Source organism: Montipora capricornis, chromosome 14 (assembly GCF_036669925.1).
Source record: "Montipora capricornis isolate CH-2021 chromosome 14, ASM3666992v2, whole genome shotgun sequence".
In the NCBI taxonomy this organism is placed as follows: Eukaryota; Metazoa; Cnidaria; class Anthozoa; order Scleractinia; family Acroporidae; genus Montipora; species Montipora capricornis.
In genome coordinates this window covers 44,933,505-44,951,004 of record NC_090896.1, presented here as the reverse complement: position 1 = coordinate 44,951,004, position 17,500 = coordinate 44,933,505, and the positions used below count along the sequence as shown (strand labels likewise).

The following is a 17,500-nucleotide window of genomic DNA, read 5'->3' as shown; positions in this document are numbered from 1 at the left end:
GAAAACTCCGAAGATGCCCGTATACGTTACGTCATCGTTATCAATAAACCCCAGCAGAGTTTCCTATCAAGATGGCGGCGGTTCCGTGAAGGAAGTGTGATTCTGTTGAGTATTTCTGACTTTTCCGTGACATGTGAGGTCGAAAGGAGGTTAACTCCTCAAATTGCACCATGATTATCACTAACAAGGAAGTCTTGCGACTAACACTGGCTTATATCAAGGTCTTTGGCAGGACATAACGTTCTTTTCTCTTATTCGAACAAGACTTTAATAGTTGAATTATAACATTCCTTGGAAAAGTTATGGCTTCCGGCGTTTGCGGACCTAATTCGGATCGTCATCACGGAAAAAGTCTTGGCGTTTTGTATTTATCTTTTCTTCTAGGTCAGTGGGGACGTGTTCTGATAAATAATCAACTTATCCATGGTCTATTTTTGGCGCTCTACTAAATCTCGTGCTACATGTTTGTTGTAGGAATTGTTGCTTCGAAATCAAACAACTTGGAGTTGAAGAATTGCATGCAGAATGGCCGCGAATGGTACCGTGCAACGCTTCGGGGTGGAGCAAAAGCGGGAAATTTCTCGGTCTTACGAAGAACTAGTAGCATGAGAACATGCAAAGAACTTTGTTGTGGCAGTGATTCATGCGAGCTGGCTTTGCATGTGAACGGTGGTTGCTTCGCTGTTCAATGTAGGAGTGCGGATTCATGTATGCCACAGAAAGTACTAAAGCGATCGAGTGTTGAAGCGCCACGAATTTTCGTCCGTGACATCAGTAAGTTACCTTTAATTTTATGTTTTCTCTTGATGAACAAAAGGTAAGAGATCATTATAATTGATTTTCATGGCGTGTTTAATATATTCTTTTGCAACCAAATTTAATTGTAGACGTGCATAATCACGCAAGGTTTTGGTTAATTCTTCGGCCGAAGCTCGAACTTCACTTTGCTTTTTTTCTCCGTCTGCTTTTGCTAAGGCAAAAGGTCAGAAATAAAAAAACCCTCATCCTTTTGTCTGGCTAAAAAAATAATGGAATTCTCCATTGTTTCCATTTCCGATACCTGCAATCGAAGATTCGATTTTACGATCAAAGTTTCAACTGGGATTCTTGAAATTAAAAGTTTTAAAAATCAGCTGATTAAATATTTTGCTATTTTTATTTGTTCCCCTTCACCTCCCAACAGCTGGATTGAGGTAAAGCGACCTTTTATGCTTGCCTAGTCCAAAACTAAATGCTTGAAAGACCCTGACTGAATAAACCAATGAATTATTTATTTCTTTTGCCTATTAAGACGTAAACTAGAATCAAAAGAAATCCGAGAAATTTAAAGAAATTTAATGTTTCCTAAACTAATTAGGGAAGTTTGTCCTTCTTTCAACAGTCAAGTGATGCTATGATTCTTGCAGTTATGAACGCAATTTTTGCAACTGCAACTGTTTGCATTTCATCATCTTTCAACAGTGCTATCCTTTTGTGGGACTGACAATAATTATGTATGAATCAATTGCACCTTTGTGAAATTGTTGGTTTCAAATTACACATCTGCATATGTTTTTGCAGTGTCCCCAATTTGTTCTGTAGACACTGCTAAATCAGTTTACATATATTATGAAATTGTACCTTGCTCTGACTGTACTGTGTATGATTGTGCATTGCTGAGTCAGCCACTCTTAGAGGCCTGACTACTTTGGTCAGCACGTCTCTGACTGTTTGACAACCAGGAAGTTCAGTATTCATGGCCCACAGTAGTTCTTCTGAGCCACATGTACAGGAATTTTAAATATTTCCCTTTCTCAATACTAAATGCCCATGATTTGTCTGAGACAATCTCAGACAAACATTAATTTTGTTGTCTGTCTATACAGTATCTACTGGCATTTATGTCTACATCTATGTTCTAGCATCATGCAAAGTCCCGTAATTGCCAGTCGGCTGAAGTGGCTCGTGACTTTTATCATTACCTCAGAACAGGATTGATAAATGTACTTACTGTAGTTTGTTTCTAATTAGTTTTTAATTAAAACTAATTAGAGGTACAGTAGCAATAGTAAAGTGACAATATAGATATTTAGTGGGGTATGGTGCTCTTTTTTTGATTTCTTTGTGTGGGTGTATTGTGATCATAATACACCTGAACCTGATTAACAAATTTTTTTGTTGTTTTATTTTCAGGGAATTTTTTAAAGAAACCGGGGCAAGAAAGGTTTGTATTTCACATCAAAAACGTATGATTGTACAGTTATAATTAAGTTTTTTGAAAGGAAAATTTGACCTTCTTAAGTCGGTGGCTGAATCCACTTAGTCTGTGACAGTTAAAAGCACAAAAGAAAGGACAGTAAATCACTGAATGACCGTTTTAAAATTTATTTAGGGTTAATCTATACAGTGTATCAATATATATCACACTAAATTTGACATTTCTCGAAGTTAGAAACAAGTGCAACATTTGCAGAAGACCGCTTTAATAATTTTTATATGCTTAATGTACAGTCCCTAGGGAAACAGTTTTGTTTCCCAAGACGAAGTCAAGAGAAACATCAGGAATAGAGGGAAAACAAAACTACCTACATGCAGTTTCCACGAGGGACCAGGCATTAAGTGCTTTGTTATATATTTAGACTTTTCCTTCATCAATTGCAGTTTATGCAAATTTTGCATAAACTATTTTTTCAAATGCAGTTTGAAAACAATTTGGTCTATGCAAAATTTGGGGGCAAACAAAGTGTATTATGGGGAATGTGAAAATGGTCAATTGCATAATTTAGACACAGAATACAAAGTGATTACAGGAACTGACCTATTTGTACTTCTAACAGTTATATTTATTTTTGATAATTAATTTTTACTTGGTTTCTCAAGTCAGATACAAAGTTCCCAGGAAATAATGTGTATGGAAATTTCATGACGAGCCTGCAGATCGGGAATGCAAATTTATATTTCATAATTTACAGATTTCTTGTTAATGATAGTACATGTAGCTATCACTAGTAATGATAATAACTATTAGTTCTCTATGTAAATGAGTTCCAAATCTTATTTTGGTCCAAGTGAACATTTTTTTGTCTCTTTAATAGTAACTTTGGTTATAGTGCAGACAAGATGCTTATTAGAGAGAAAAGGTATAGTCATAGAAACAATAATTATTATTTTGAAGACATGATAAATTATTTTAAGAAACAACACAACACTTTTTAAATTTAAAAACATGTTTCGACAGAAACTTCTGCCATCTTCAGTTTAAATTACAAAGTACAGAGTTGAATATATAGTGTGTGTTAAATTTAAAAAGTGTTGTGTTGTTTCTTAAAATAGCGTTATCCCAGGCTGCTACTATCCAGACCTTTTGACATGATAAATTATTTTTTTCAATGATGACTCAGGGATAGTCCTTTCAAGTAATAAAAATGATTTAAAAATTTGGGTCAAGACTTACTTTGTTTGTACACTATAAGACATACTGTAATTTATGCTTGTTAGTCGAGTATGCACTTTTAGTAGTTAGAAGACAACATTTACAGTGTATGTACATGTAATTAATGGAAAGTGGTTTGAGGCATATTTTACTTGATGTTTATAGCCATTAAATTGTTAAATTCATCAGCATCAAATTTCTCCTTACCATATCATTTCTTACATGTAAACACGAAAACGCACTATAAAAGGGGTGACTTCACAATCTGCCTTTGTTTGAAGTCATTTCAAGCTGGCCTGATTAATTATCCAAGATGGTGATCAACAGACAGCAACACAGAGATGGGGCCCCTAAAATTAATGATATTTCTAGCATGAGAAAAAGGGACTTGGGATTAAAAAAAGGAACGACAGACAACATTAATTTTTATAACATACATGTATTATGGACAGATTGCCCAAATTTATCACAGAGCTTGGTTGCGTCCACAGTTCATTGATAAATCATTTGTATGTGCTTAAGGCGCCATGCCTTTTATAGTGCATCTTCGTAAACATACGTAAACATACTGGTCATAAAAATGAAGAAAATGATCATGACTTAATTAATATTGGTTTAGGGTTAGGTTGCAGTGCAAAGTGAATGCATAGGGAACAGTTAAAAGAATTTACTATTTAACTTTGTTTTGTTTTCAATCCCCAGACAAGCAAGTTGCCATCATTACCATGGTCATATCTGCAACCACTACTTAGATAAAAACAAGCTTTTGTACCTAAACAAGAGTCCCAAAATACTAGAGGAGAAGCTAAGAAGCCCCTTCACCTTACTTAAACCACGGCTTCTTGAGCAATGTGCAAAATATGCTCTCAAAGCTATTTGCCTCACTGCATATCCTTACTGTTCAAGTACAGGTGAACCAAAACCAGTGAAACTGTGTAAGGAGGACTGTGAAAAGTTGGAAAGCAATGTTTGTAAATCAGATTTTAGGGTTGCAAGGAAATTTGATTATTTAAGTGCCATACTACCAAACTGCACTGTTCTGCCACTCAAGGGTTCGAAAGAAGGAGAAGGATGTGTGACTCTGGGACTTCCAGGTAATAATTCATTTTCAGGAGAAAAGAAGGGTTCATGTCCCAGAAATTTATCACCATTGCTGTAAAAACTGTCATGTGAAACCTACATGTACATGTACTTGTCACATACAGTAGTACATTGTATCACGATCTTCTTATAGTTTTGCCTATGCGCAAGCCGTCAATATTTCATGGTATTGCCGTCTCACTTTTGCGGCCTGTGATTGGTTCTAATGTTGAAATTGACATCGTTGCACTGAATTGGGTTGCTGACGTACGCAAACAAATACGTTTCGCAGGTAGAAAGAATTGAAAGTTCGATCAGGCGCCGGTTGATTAGTTTACAGTTTTATTTATCCTTATGAATGATACGGAATATATTTTCTCCCGACTAGCCGTCAATATAATGTGGTACTGCCGTCTCAAAATTGCAATTTGTTTTTAGTGTGCATAATCCAGTATAATTATAATTATTTCAACTTTAGAAGATATCAAAATACAAAAAGTGACGAACTGTCAGCAAAATTGCAAAGATGACAACTGAAGTCAAGTTTGTATATGTAGTACTGTACTTAAAATGTACAATGTAGGAAAACTCTGTTCATTAAATGAATTTTTACTGTAGTTAAAGGCATTTTGAAAGCATCTTTTTGAGCAAAAAAATAAGTTGAGGAACTCATTCATTCAATTCCAATGAGATAAATGGATTTGATCACTGGGAAAGGGGTTTTATAAAAATACATTATTATTAATCTCTCTGCATTTCTAAAAGAATGGCAGGGGGTGGGGGGGCTTTAACAACTCTTGCATCCACTCACTCCTTTAAAATGAGTTTCAAGGGATACGGATGTTTGTAGCTACATGTACCTGTACCATACATGTACATGTAGCACCTAAACTCTTTCACTCCTCAAAAATTCCCCATTTACTAGTAAATTTTGTGGGGGTGACACAGAGAAAAATCTGAAAGTGTCACTCATAGGAGGCAGAAATTAATAACTTTCTACATGTGTTAAATTTCCTCACTGACAGAGATTTTACTGTCCCAAACATTTATTTCCAATAGCAGATTCTAAACCTGATTCAATGGCAGAATCTCAAGAGAGGAACGGTGGAGAATCAGATACAGACAGCTCCAAACATCTCGAAGCATCCACTGAGCATCAGAGCAGTGACAACTACTATCCAACTCAACCAGGTCTGACCGAGCTGGTGCAGTCATCACAAAAGCCACCATCTTCCAAAAGAAGCTCATTTAGTCCAACTGAAACAACAGAGCCACTCACCAATGCTGCTGGGTTGCCTGTGGAACCAGTGGTGAAAGCTGACGAGCCACTGAATAATGGAAGTTTTCTTCAGATGTCTTTAGGGGAAATTAACCCATCTTCCTCTGAGCTGAGCCATACATCAAGTGTTGTTAACCAAGTTGGCTCTGATACAGTTTTAAATCCTAGTGATCAAGTTGAAGGAAATGTTTCCATAAAGGTATGTCAATCTTATCACCCATTGACATCTCAAACACTCTGGGATGCCTGCAGTTGACAAGTATAAATCATCTGCTGTTAGACAGAGTACATTTTTAGAATCTGTTAAGTCTCCTTCCCAGGGGTCAATGGGTTAATTAAAGAGTAATTTTATAGCCAGAACAAAATTGATTGTTTTTGTACAGTGTCCATTATATAAGGGAGCACAGCTATCTACACGTAGTTGGACATCACCTCAGCCAAACAGGACACAAATCGCTTAGCATTTAGGTCATGTAGACTACTGAAAATAAAAATTAATAATAAAATATAGACCAAATTCATGAGTGGCAGCCAAGAGAATATTCTTTTGTTATTAATGTGCTTATCAGACTTGGCGTCGTTTGCATCATGGACAAAATGTATGTAGTTTAAAGAAATGTTGCTTTAGAACGATGCTAGTGAGTCTAATTACCACATACATGTAAATGGAATAATATTTTTTTGGATTCTGTCCATTAGAGTGGTACAACTTACTAACATTAAATGAGCTTTACATTGTATGTACAGTTAACACCAGACAAAAAAATAATTGTATCTTACACTGAAATCGAAATCACATTTGATTGCTCAAAAGATGATACAATGTGCGTGTGGTACATGTACATGTACAGTATTTTAGGGCATACTCTTAATTCCAAAGTCTTTGATGGAAGATTTGGCAACATTTTACTGACACTCTTGGTGTCAAAACAATATTGAAATAATTGGCAAAATTGTATTGTACTAATTTTGTGACCATCATACTGTTTAATATGTACATGTACTATTCAAACTTAGTCTAGTACCCTTACTACAGCAAATTGTATCCAGTGCTGCTTTTGTTTTGAAGAAGCCACAGTACTGTACAATTATTATAGCTATTAATTATTAAGGAAAAGGGCTGCAATTTGAAACTGAAGTAACAGTTATAAAATAATGTTTTTAGTCTTTATCTGAGGCTACATTTTGAGCTATTCTCACTGCAGCTGCCAGCTGCTATTGACTTCACTAGCTACATGTAAATGTATACATTTGAATGACTGATATTTCCATTTAAATGGTTTTGCAATCTGTTTGGACAGGAGCCGTTTTAACCACTTTGTAACCTATGTGCAATTTTCCATTCATTTTGAAGACAATTCAAAGTAGTTGAAACATACCTTTCGTTTTTCCTTTCTGTAGGATATTCTACATGTTCTCCCATCGCCAGCTGCCTCAGTTTCAACTGTATCCCCAGTACAACATGGTTCAGCAAGTTTTCCTAACTTGCCAATCGTGTTAAATGTCTCCACTGAAGCAGAAAGCGAAGTGAACCTGGCCCAGAGCAGCGATAATACATCTTTGCCAGCCTCCCCTGCAGTTACATCGAGTTTGTATTAAAATAAAAGAACCTATAATTATGTATAGCCTGGCAGGTATTATTGTAGCTCTAAAGAAATATTAATAATAATAGCATCTTGCTTGTCATCGTCACAAATACAGCAACGACACAGCTCAACAAGGTCGAACCAAAAACATTTTTTGGCCCCTCAGTGGCTGCCCCTACAATGGTCCCTGTATGACCTTGCAGCACAGCTTACAATGTACATGTACTGCAGCTGAAATCAGCTATTTGCTGGTTTTTTCTCATTGGAAAAAATTGGTTGGGGGTTTAAAACACAAGAGTTTGGTAATTTTTCAGTGGAGCTGTCAAAAGTAAATTGACAAATGATAAAAAGTGAAAATTCGTGTAAATTTCGCAACGGCCGAGCGGAATTTCAGCGAAATTTCGAGAGAACAATAACCGGATTTTGTCGAAATTTGTTTGCATTCTTTTTGCACAGTACTGTACACTGTATTGCAACAACCGGGGCATGAATCATGTCCACTATACATAACTTGATAAGATAGGACCTGCAGCGTCTATCTATTAATTGGAACTGTCTTAAATCTTAGCAAGGTACTGTACATTGTAAGTTATAAATCCAAGATATTAAAAAAAAATTCATGAAGAATTCATAAGGACATTGGCCTCATGAAAATGCATCGCGTGCAATGACTTTATGTCGATAAAAACTCCTCCTTAATAGTATAATTATAATGGTGTGTTATCAGTCACTGCATACACTGTATGACAGGCTGAGCTTGTTTTTCTTGTATGCTAATTCTCCTCTCATAATTTTGAACTCTTGTTCGGAGTCCCATCTGGCCAAGGGACATGCTTTTTTTGAAATGTTTTTTAATACGCCATTCAAATCACTCGCAGCACATGTTTTATTGGGTCTAAAAACACGAGGTGTAAACTCAATAATTAAAAGCTGCTCGCTTTTCGAACATAACTTGGGGTATCTTGTGAAAGTAACTTTAAGTTAGTATGATCTTACAGCATATTATTCAATTAATATTTTCATGTCAGAATATTATTGCCTATTAAATAAAGGCAGCCTCTTATAATAATTTATTTGTTCATTCGTGTTTTTAGTGGTTCATTTAGGTAACGATTTAGAACAAAAAAACTTGATTTAAGTACTAATGGTGTCAAAACAATAGCCCAAGGATACAAAGTTCCTGATAAGATTTAGCCACCTATCCAACCATCAACTAATCCTTCCTATTAATAATAAGTAAAATTACAATAATGATATACACTGTAATTGTATGCATGTACAGTGTTGAACATTATTGATTTTTTAATGTGTTTTTCATTTGCAGGACCAGTGACTAATAAAACTGAAAATAATAAAAAAAATGGTGAGGTGGCTTTTTGTGAACAAATTGAACAAAAAATTAATATGAAACTTAGACTAGTCCTTAAAATTTTCCTGTATCATTCAATATACATTGTAAGTATTAATTTTTTCGAAAGAGAGACCATCACTGCTAGTATATTGGAATGAATTATTTTAATAAGTATTTTAAGTTGTATCTGGAACATTTAAAAGTACAAAGTAAATAATATTTTGGATTGTTTTATATTGGATTACTGTTCAATAAAAATATAATTTATTATATTTTCCTTTTTTTCTTGTTATTAATATTATATTTTTACTTCTCTTTTCATCTTTCCTCTATCTTTTTTCATTTACATGTATTTCCATTCATTCCATTTTATTTCTCTGTCTTATTTTCTTCCTTTCACGCGTGTATGTAACCTTGAGAGGAAGTACTGCACATGAAATGTTTTTTCACGCTAGTAATAATAGTACTGGTTACTTTTAAATTAATATATGTTTCTCTGATTCCATAGCTATCATATATTTACTTTTTAGGGATAACAACTGAGAAACCATCACCAAAACTTCCAACTACAGGTGAGTTTCAAATAACTTTCTTTTTCAAAACTTGCTTAAAAGGAAAATTTTTAAAAAGAAGAATACGAAAATAAATAACAGGTGTCCAATTGTTCAATTAAGCATTTGGCAACTCGGCATCTGTAATGTCTTTTATATACTGTAATAAAGTAAGCAGAAAATATGAAAGCAGCAATTCTAACATGTGCAGAAAGAGTGTGCACTGGTGGTCAATTACCAGGTGCAAAGCCCTTAATAAACCCCCTGCAAAATGGCAATTTACATGGGATGCTTTGTTTTCTCAGAAAAAAGTCAGTTTATTGCATTATTGAAAGACAACTAGAAAGCTAGTGTGCTACTGCTAAACACTATACATTATTCTTTGTGCAATTTTGTTGTCTGCCAGTGCCTCGACCATCCCTTCAAGTTTCTGCTGGTGAAGACAGAGTATTAACTCTACCTGTGAATACTGTGAGCTTGTATGCCAGTGCTTGGCCCAAGGAAACATCAGGTATTACTAGATTTTTTTGCATCACCTTGCACATGCAGTAACTGTAATGTGGTTGTACAAGGTTGATTTTACCAACTGAAAATAATTAATTTTAGGATTTTGTGTTCATACATGTCGGTGAAAATAGGTTTGTTTTGTTTATTGATCAGATAATCCGTATTCATACCACTGGCAGCAGATCTCTGCTCCTGAAGGTAGCCATGGTTACATGGAGGGACAGGACTCCAGACGGGTTATACTAAGTCAGGTAATTATTTTCTGTCACACCCCTCCCCTGAAGGGGATTCAACGGTAGGCGGACCTGTTACACACCCCCTTGCTTCACCTTTGGTGGTGGAAATTACTTGTTTTGTAATGGATAAAGATATATTTCAAAGATTCCCCATGAACAATCAAGCAGACAATCTAAATGTAATAGTTTGTTTGGAAAGTTTAAAGTTAAAATATTTTTAACAAAATGAAAATAAGTTGTACTGTTTTTGTACTCTGTAATAATATGCTCCATCAAATCTACAAACTTATAGCCTACATGTAGATGAGCTGTTGGAAGTACTTAACACTAATGTATTGAAATCATTATCATTGATTAGATTTATAACAAATTGAATGAAAGGAAAAAAAGCCTTAAAAAAAACTCCTCAGCAAATTTTCAAAATTAAGGAGTTGTTTGAATAGGGTGTCTTCCTTGGCCCAACTAGGCACTGTACAAGTCAATGATGTAAACGTGATACATGTAGCACACCCTTTTTTAATTGAAGACACAAATCTAAGCAACTATGGTCCTTTGTTTTTCTGTTTGTTTGTTTATTTTATAATAAATAATTAATACATGTAACTGACCTTAGCAAAACTGCATTCCACAATAATTTTTTTCCTTTTCTCAACAGCTGGACCAGACAGGAATATATCAGTTTAAAGTGAAAGCAACAGGGTCAAACCAAGCATATGGATATGCATACATCAATGTTACAGTACTCCCAGGTAAATTAAATTTAATGATTCATATATCCCCAGTACTAACAGATATTTAATATGTAGTCCATGCTGCTTGAAGTTTGAATACAAAACAGGAACTAATTCCGGTGAAAACAAATAATTTTCACACCATGCTAATTAAATTGGAGATTTCTTTCTTTTGGCTTCGCACATTAGCGGGTAAGGCTGGCTTATCTGTGGGTTTCTACGGTACTTCCTGTTGCAGTTCCTCACAGTCAAAACAAAGAGTAAAAACAAACTTGGTCAGATGGGAGGAAAGGGAGTAAAGGGTAATGAGTTACTGTAAAAGAAATGTAGAGATCGTGTTTCAGCTCCTGTTGCAAGGTTTCACCGGTCGGCATTTTTGGTTAACGTTGATAGTTGAAAGAATGGTATCAGAATAGTATTTAGTGTCTGTACAAGCTGAATCCAGTTAACATCAGGAGTGCTTTATACTGTACATGTATGTGCCAGAACTTTGTGGTCAGCAGCTCTGTTAAGTCAGTGCATGCACCATGATTTCCTGCCCTTGTCTCCTGTTATGTAGGATGTACACCATAGCATACCATGCATGTAGGTTGTGTTGTGGTAAAAGCGTGTTCATGGAGCGTTTTTAGCAGTTGTTTTTCTCCTTCCCTCCCCTCCCTTTTTCCACTGCTTTTATGAGTGTGACAGGTGCCTGTCTTCTGGGATGTCTTGAAAACAAAGACCCCTATAAAGATCCTAAGACTTGAAAACGAAGAAAGTAACCCACCCTGGTGAAAATCTTTGAAGGATCTTTGAAGATCCTTAAAGACTCCTCAAAGATCTTTTTGAGGATCTTTCTAAGGATCTTTTCTGAAATCCTCAAGGATCCTACCTAGGATCCTTAAAGATCCTTAAAGATCTTAGCCTTTCTTGCCAAGATCCTCGAAGATCCTTGCCAAGATCTTCAAGGATCCTTGAGGATCTTCGAAGATCCTGTCCAAGATCCTTGAGGATCTTCAAAGATCCTGTCCAAGATCCTGTGCAAGATCCTCAAGGATTTTTAAAGATCCTGACCAAGATCTTTGAAGATCATCAAAGATCCTTGAGGATGTTGAAGGAACCAACCAAAGATCCTTGGGGATCTTCAAAAACCATATCCAAGATCCTTAAGGATCTTCAAAGATCTGGTGCAAGATCCTTGAGGATCTTCAAAAACCCTTGCCAAGATCATTTGCAAGATCCTTGAGGATGTTTATGTTTAAATATCATTTAGGACTTTACAGGAACTTAGCCAAGATTATTAATTTTATTGCCCACCTTCTCACCCTGAATTGCACTTATTGGACTGCAGTTTGATGTACAAATTCTTTTATTTAACCTGGAAAAAGGAGCTTTCTTTCTGTAAAAGAGAAACTTCAATACATAAAATGCTTCATTTGTCTGTAAACTATTTATGTTATAATGCTAAGTATGATTGAAGTAAAATAACAATGATGAATCATGGGAAATCAATATCCGACTTTATTTGCTAGCATTCTTTATTGAACTGAATGAAAAACAGCTACACACTACGATTCTCACTTGAGTAAGATGCAAGTGAAGTTTGGTAAGGCTTATCACCCTGGCTTGTTATCCAAAATTGCCACTAACTCCTGGGTCAAAGGGATGGGAAGAATACAATAAAAATCTAACAAACCTGAACAAATGATGCACTGACTATTGTTTTTCACACACTTGATGTGGATCAAGTTGCCTTTGACAACACTGTTGTTTTAACATTGAAACTCTGTGACAACTTTGCTCACATCTTATTCAACTGACAATCATAGTAGCTTTTGGAGTTATTTGGTCACATGCATGGTTATCCATTAATTAAAAGTCTAGCTGCATACAGTAAACCAATTTCTCAAAATTACCTATAATATGACTTGAATGTGTATTAATAATCATAGAAACAACAGAGATAAAATATAGATACTCATACAGTTTTTATCAAGTACTCATTAATATCGAAGATATGGCTGGGAATATTTAAAATATTTTCACAAACAGCCATTTTTATTGAGAAAATGTTTCTTAAAAATAAGACAAAAACCTTAAATTGTAGCCTAGAAAAACAGCGAAAGAGAAACATTACAAGTACAAGTACATGTACTACAACAATAACGTTTGATTTTACCTAACACATTTGTATTTATTTCATTATATCTATCTTTTTATTACTAATTTTTTTCTTCACTCAGTATTTGGTGCTATTGTCGGATGAGGCTGCTTTTTGAGAACTTTTTCTGAATATTTTGCAGTTACGCATCCTGAAAGAAAAACAAAGCCATAAGGGCAAATTACTCATATTGATTATCATGAATTCCACATGTACTCGCAAGTCATGCCGTGGAAGTGGAAATAAATGTGCGTCACCTAACCTTTAATTTGAAAATTGCTATGAACCTCAGACACGTAGCATTTACAGAGAATCGAAGGGATCCTTTGCCAATCATATAATTTGCAACAACCACTCTTTTGATGTAAACCTTATTACTAGTAAGTAATCTCGTTAAAGGTTCACCTATTTTTTACAGGATTAGAGCAAGTAAGCCGAATTATAATCCTTGCCTGTACATATCAAATTATTTTGGGACTTGAAGTTTGAAAAATTCGAATTTCGGCTAACTCAATGTTGTACGCAATTAAAATCTTTTCGAAATAAAACGTTTTGTTCCAGTATTGCCATATCATTTTAAATGTGAATGCTTCATTGCCATGCAAATTAAACACACAAAGAATCTTAACCCCGAGAGATTTGAATTGGTTGAGTTAGCCAATTTAGTCTATCGTCATTTTTAAGGACAATAAGTTATCAACTCAAATATTATCTGCTTATAATTAGCGCCTACCTTTGTACTTGGATTGCTGTATGCATTTCCTCGTTTTGAATCAGTATTTAAAGGGCAAAACAATCATGAATCATAAGATTTATGCTCGTTGATTCAAACTTAGAATAAAACCGCCGAACTGTAAGAGATCGTTGGTGACTGCTGACCAAAAGGGAAATGGCTCACTAGTTTCCAGTCTTATCTCTCGCGTTTTATCCAAGATGGCGGAGGATTACAACCCTCCGATTCATCGGACTGTACTTTAAAGAAAAAGTGAGCAAAAGTCATAGCAGACTCATCGAATTAACCCTTAAAGGAATGTGAAAAGATACTGATCGAGCCGATTCGTCACTAGAGTCTCTAGATGTGGCCCTGAATTCTGTATTTTAGCCCTGGTATTTTTTTAAAGGATTACGTGCTGACACGAATTCTTTGATATTTCGAGAGTATATTGTTTCATATTGCTTCTGGCCCGGCCTGCAGCTATTACGAGTTCATCAAACAAGGTAATCTGTTACTGATATTTCCGACAATCAATGGATTACATCAGAATAAACGTTTTCTTTTTAATTGATTCGTGTACAGCGTGATTATTTTTATGTTCAAAGTTTGGTTCCTTAACGATGCTTGATGGTACATGTGCGTAATTACCTCATAGGATCTTTAGGGATTTTATACACTTCACTCCTAAAAAGGTCCTTATAAGATCCTTATCCTTGAAGGATCAAGATCACTCTTTTAGATCCTTGAAAGATCCTCATAGGATCTTTCAAGGATCCTAACGGAGATCCTTTCAAGATCACTTTAAGGTTCCTTTTAAGATCCGTGAAGGATCCTCATAGGATCCTTCAAGGAGCCTAATAAAGTTCCTTTCAAGATTACTATAAGGATCCTTTTAAGATCCTTGAAGGATCCTCATAGGATCTTCCAAGGATCGTAACAAAGATCCTTTCAAGATCACTTTAAGGATCCTTTTAAGATCCTTGAAGGATCCTCATAGGATCTTTAAGGATCCTGATAAAGATCTTTTCAAGATACCTCTGAAGATTCTTTTAGGATCCTTAAAGGATCCTCATACAATCCTCGAGGATCTTTCGAGGATCCTTTTAAGGTTTCTTTCAAGATCACTATAAGGATCCTTCAAAGATCCTCAAAAGATCCTAGTATGATCTTTAAGGATCCTGTCAAAGATTTTATTAAGATCCTTTTAAGATCCTTGTAAGATCCTCAGTCACTCTTTGAGGATCTTCAAGGATCCTTTTGAGGATCTTTCCAAGATTTTGTGTGTGGATCTTGGTAAGATCTTTGCAAGATCCTGATAATGTCCTCAAGGATCTTGATGAAGTATCCCAAGACTCCTCAATGTTAGAAAATCTTTGAAGATCCTTTAAAGATCCTTCAAGGATCCTGTGAAGATCTTCATCTTTAAAGATCTTTGTCAGGTCTTTGAAGGTCTTTGAAGATCTTTAAAGATCCTTTAAGGATTTTCACCAGGGCAAAACCCTCAATTTGGCTAACCCTGGGCCTAAAGTTTAGGTTTAGTTTATTGAGGGTTTTGGTTTACTTTGAATTTTTCTTTTTTGAGTCTTACATATATAATTAGCTAAGGGTCTTTGGGGTCTTTAATAGGGGTCTTTGTTTTCAAGACACCCCTGTCTTCTGTGCTGCATTGGTGGCTCATGGCTGGGTGGCCACAATTTCCCAGCCATGAGAGCAGTCTCCATCAACAGGAGGAGCTGGCTGCCAATAGTGGAAGCTCCTGGATGCCTCATGCACCCACCTTCTGCTTTATATCAGTAAAGTTGTTAACAAAAGGTTTGGTTAATTTCAGCTCCTCGGATTAACAAGCCACCACGTGCTGACATCTCACCAAAAGAACAAACAATCACGCTACCTACAAACGAGGTTGTTCTTGATGGATCGAGTGAGTATCTTATTTTCACCAAATGGCCTTTTTTTTTTTGGTGGCTATAATATGTTAACTTACCTTATATTATATACCGGTATATAATTGATTAATTAACAATTATTCGCCGAAGGCGAAGTGATTATCCGTGAATATTCAACGATAATCAGTGAGCCTGAGACAGGTGATTATTTCAAAAAAGAGAAAAAGAAACCATTTCAACGCGAAAATCATCTTCAATTACAGTGGCAAAACGACTACTGGCAGCCATTTTGTCCGTCGAGGTGATTATCGGCTGATAATCCGAGATAGCGAGCCAATGAGACCACGCGATTTTGTATAATCACCTGACAGTGTGTATTTATACTAATGGGCCTTATGCATGATGATGACTGACTATGTGTAGCTACATGTCACTTCACCACCAAGCTTTGTTTGCACAAAATAATTATTATTTTCATCATATGGACATTCAATACTCTTTGCACGTGGGTTTAAAATTCTTAGCTCATGCTAAATTTACAAGTTTGATTTTTGAATTCGAGGCTTGCTGGTGAAATTTGCTAGTCAGACGTCATCATGCTGAAGGGCAATTGAACATTAGAGGATTCACTATCCCACTTGGATTTTTGTTAAAATTAATATTGCATGTGGTGAAACTAAAAATTACAGTGCTGTGTGTCACTTAAGAAAACAGTAGCAAACGCATAACTCAGTGATAAATGAAAGCAAAACATAAAGAAATTGGATGAAATCAAATATAAAACTCCTTGTGTTCCGTACATGTATATTCGACAACTCCAATTATTCCGCCCGGCATTCAAGCTGTGACTAAGATCATGTTGCACAGAAAGCCTGAAAAATTTACAAAACTAACGCAAACATAACACGACGTGTACATTCATCACAATCAAGTTTCCAGCATGTGCAAGTGAGCATTATTGTCTTTTGATACCTAACTCATGTTCAGACTGATTACCCCATTGTGATTAATGATTTAAGAATTGATGTTATCGATTTTACTGCCTATGGCAGGAGTCATCGAGGACTGAGGTAGAGAGCCACGATTGAATTACTAAGGTTCCTCCAACTGACACCTACCACATTTTGAGTTAATGATGTTTAAGCACATTAATGTGGTGAGCCTGGCAAACAATGTGTTTGCTTCTGTATTGTAGAAAGTTCAGACGACGATAAGATCGTTCAGTATAAATGGGAAGAGGTGAAAGGCCCCCTTAATGACAAGAACAAGATGATGAGCTCTGGGGTTGATACCCCTGTACTGCAACTCAAGTCATTAGTGCCAGGAATATACACATTCAAGTATGTGTCTAGTTAAGCTGGTTCAGAGTAGATAATAGTGAGCTTAAGGACGGTGCCTACTAATTCAAAGATATTTTTGCGCCGGTTTATGATTATGCAGGAAATGTAGATCTTGACTAGAGTTATCGAAATCCAACAAGAAAATTGGCGGTAACCACGCGTTTTTCTAATATAATTCATGAATAATATTTGTAAAAAGCTTTAAAAATAATACAAAGCAATGTATGGCGTTCTTTCTCAAACGGAAGCTTAAATATCTCTCAAAAATGCATGGTTACCCCCAATTTTCTTTTTGGATACCAAGAGTACTTACTAAGATCTACTTTCTCCGGATAGTTTTAAACCGCGCAAAAATATCCCTGTATAATAGTAAGCTTCACTGATAGGAAACCCGAGTATCTCGAGATGCGCAGAACGTATGCGCAATAACAATAGGAGGCACCGTCCTTAACCAATCGATAACAATAACAACAAGGATGATACAAGGTCACAAAGAAATAGGTTTCGTGGGCAACAATAACTTTGCACTTGCGTACATTTCGCTTCCTTCCTCAGCAAAACGTTTTGTAAGTGTTGAAAACAGTCCAGTTTAAGATGCATATCACAGGCAAGGGCTTGAAGGTTGATACTTCAAATTGGAATCAAGGGTCATCCAGCTTTGAAAACGTTTAAAAGCAATCATTTTT

General features: G+C 35.7%; 1 protein-coding gene and 1 long non-coding RNA gene across 2 annotated transcripts in view; one reads left to right on the top strand and one right to left on the bottom strand.

Annotated features, from left to right (window-relative positions):
- Positions 1–50: 50 nt before the first annotated feature.
- LOC138032179 (dyslexia-associated protein KIAA0319-like protein) overlaps positions 51–17,500 on the top strand; it is a 58,138-nt gene continuing 40,688 nt past the window's right edge. Inside the window, exons 1-14 of the mRNA XM_068879784.1 lie at positions 51–384; positions 475–774; positions 2,173–2,203; positions 3,075–3,119; positions 4,115–4,506; positions 5,552–5,970; positions 7,173–7,359; positions 8,682–8,720; positions 9,239–9,280; positions 9,666–9,770; positions 9,920–10,017; positions 10,658–10,751; positions 15,417–15,509; positions 16,670–16,814. Coding sequence (XP_068735885.1) covers positions 303–384; positions 475–774; positions 2,173–2,203; positions 3,075–3,119; positions 4,115–4,506; positions 5,552–5,970; positions 7,173–7,359; positions 8,682–8,720; positions 9,239–9,280; positions 9,666–9,770; positions 9,920–10,017; positions 10,658–10,751; positions 15,417–15,509; positions 16,670–16,814 — 2,072 coding nt within the window. The 5' untranslated portion in view covers positions 51–302. The remainder of the gene's footprint in view (positions 385–474; positions 775–2,172; positions 2,204–3,074; positions 3,120–4,114; positions 4,507–5,551; positions 5,971–7,172; positions 7,360–8,681; positions 8,721–9,238; positions 9,281–9,665; positions 9,771–9,919; positions 10,018–10,657; positions 10,752–15,416; positions 15,510–16,669; positions 16,815–17,500) is intronic.
- On the bottom strand, positions 12,064–13,733 carry LOC138032866 (uncharacterized). The gene is made up of 2 exons (XR_011128502.1): positions 13,607–13,733; positions 12,064–13,024 (listed from the first exon to the last, which is right to left on the bottom strand). It is a non-coding gene; the product is annotated as an uncharacterized lncRNA (long non-coding RNA).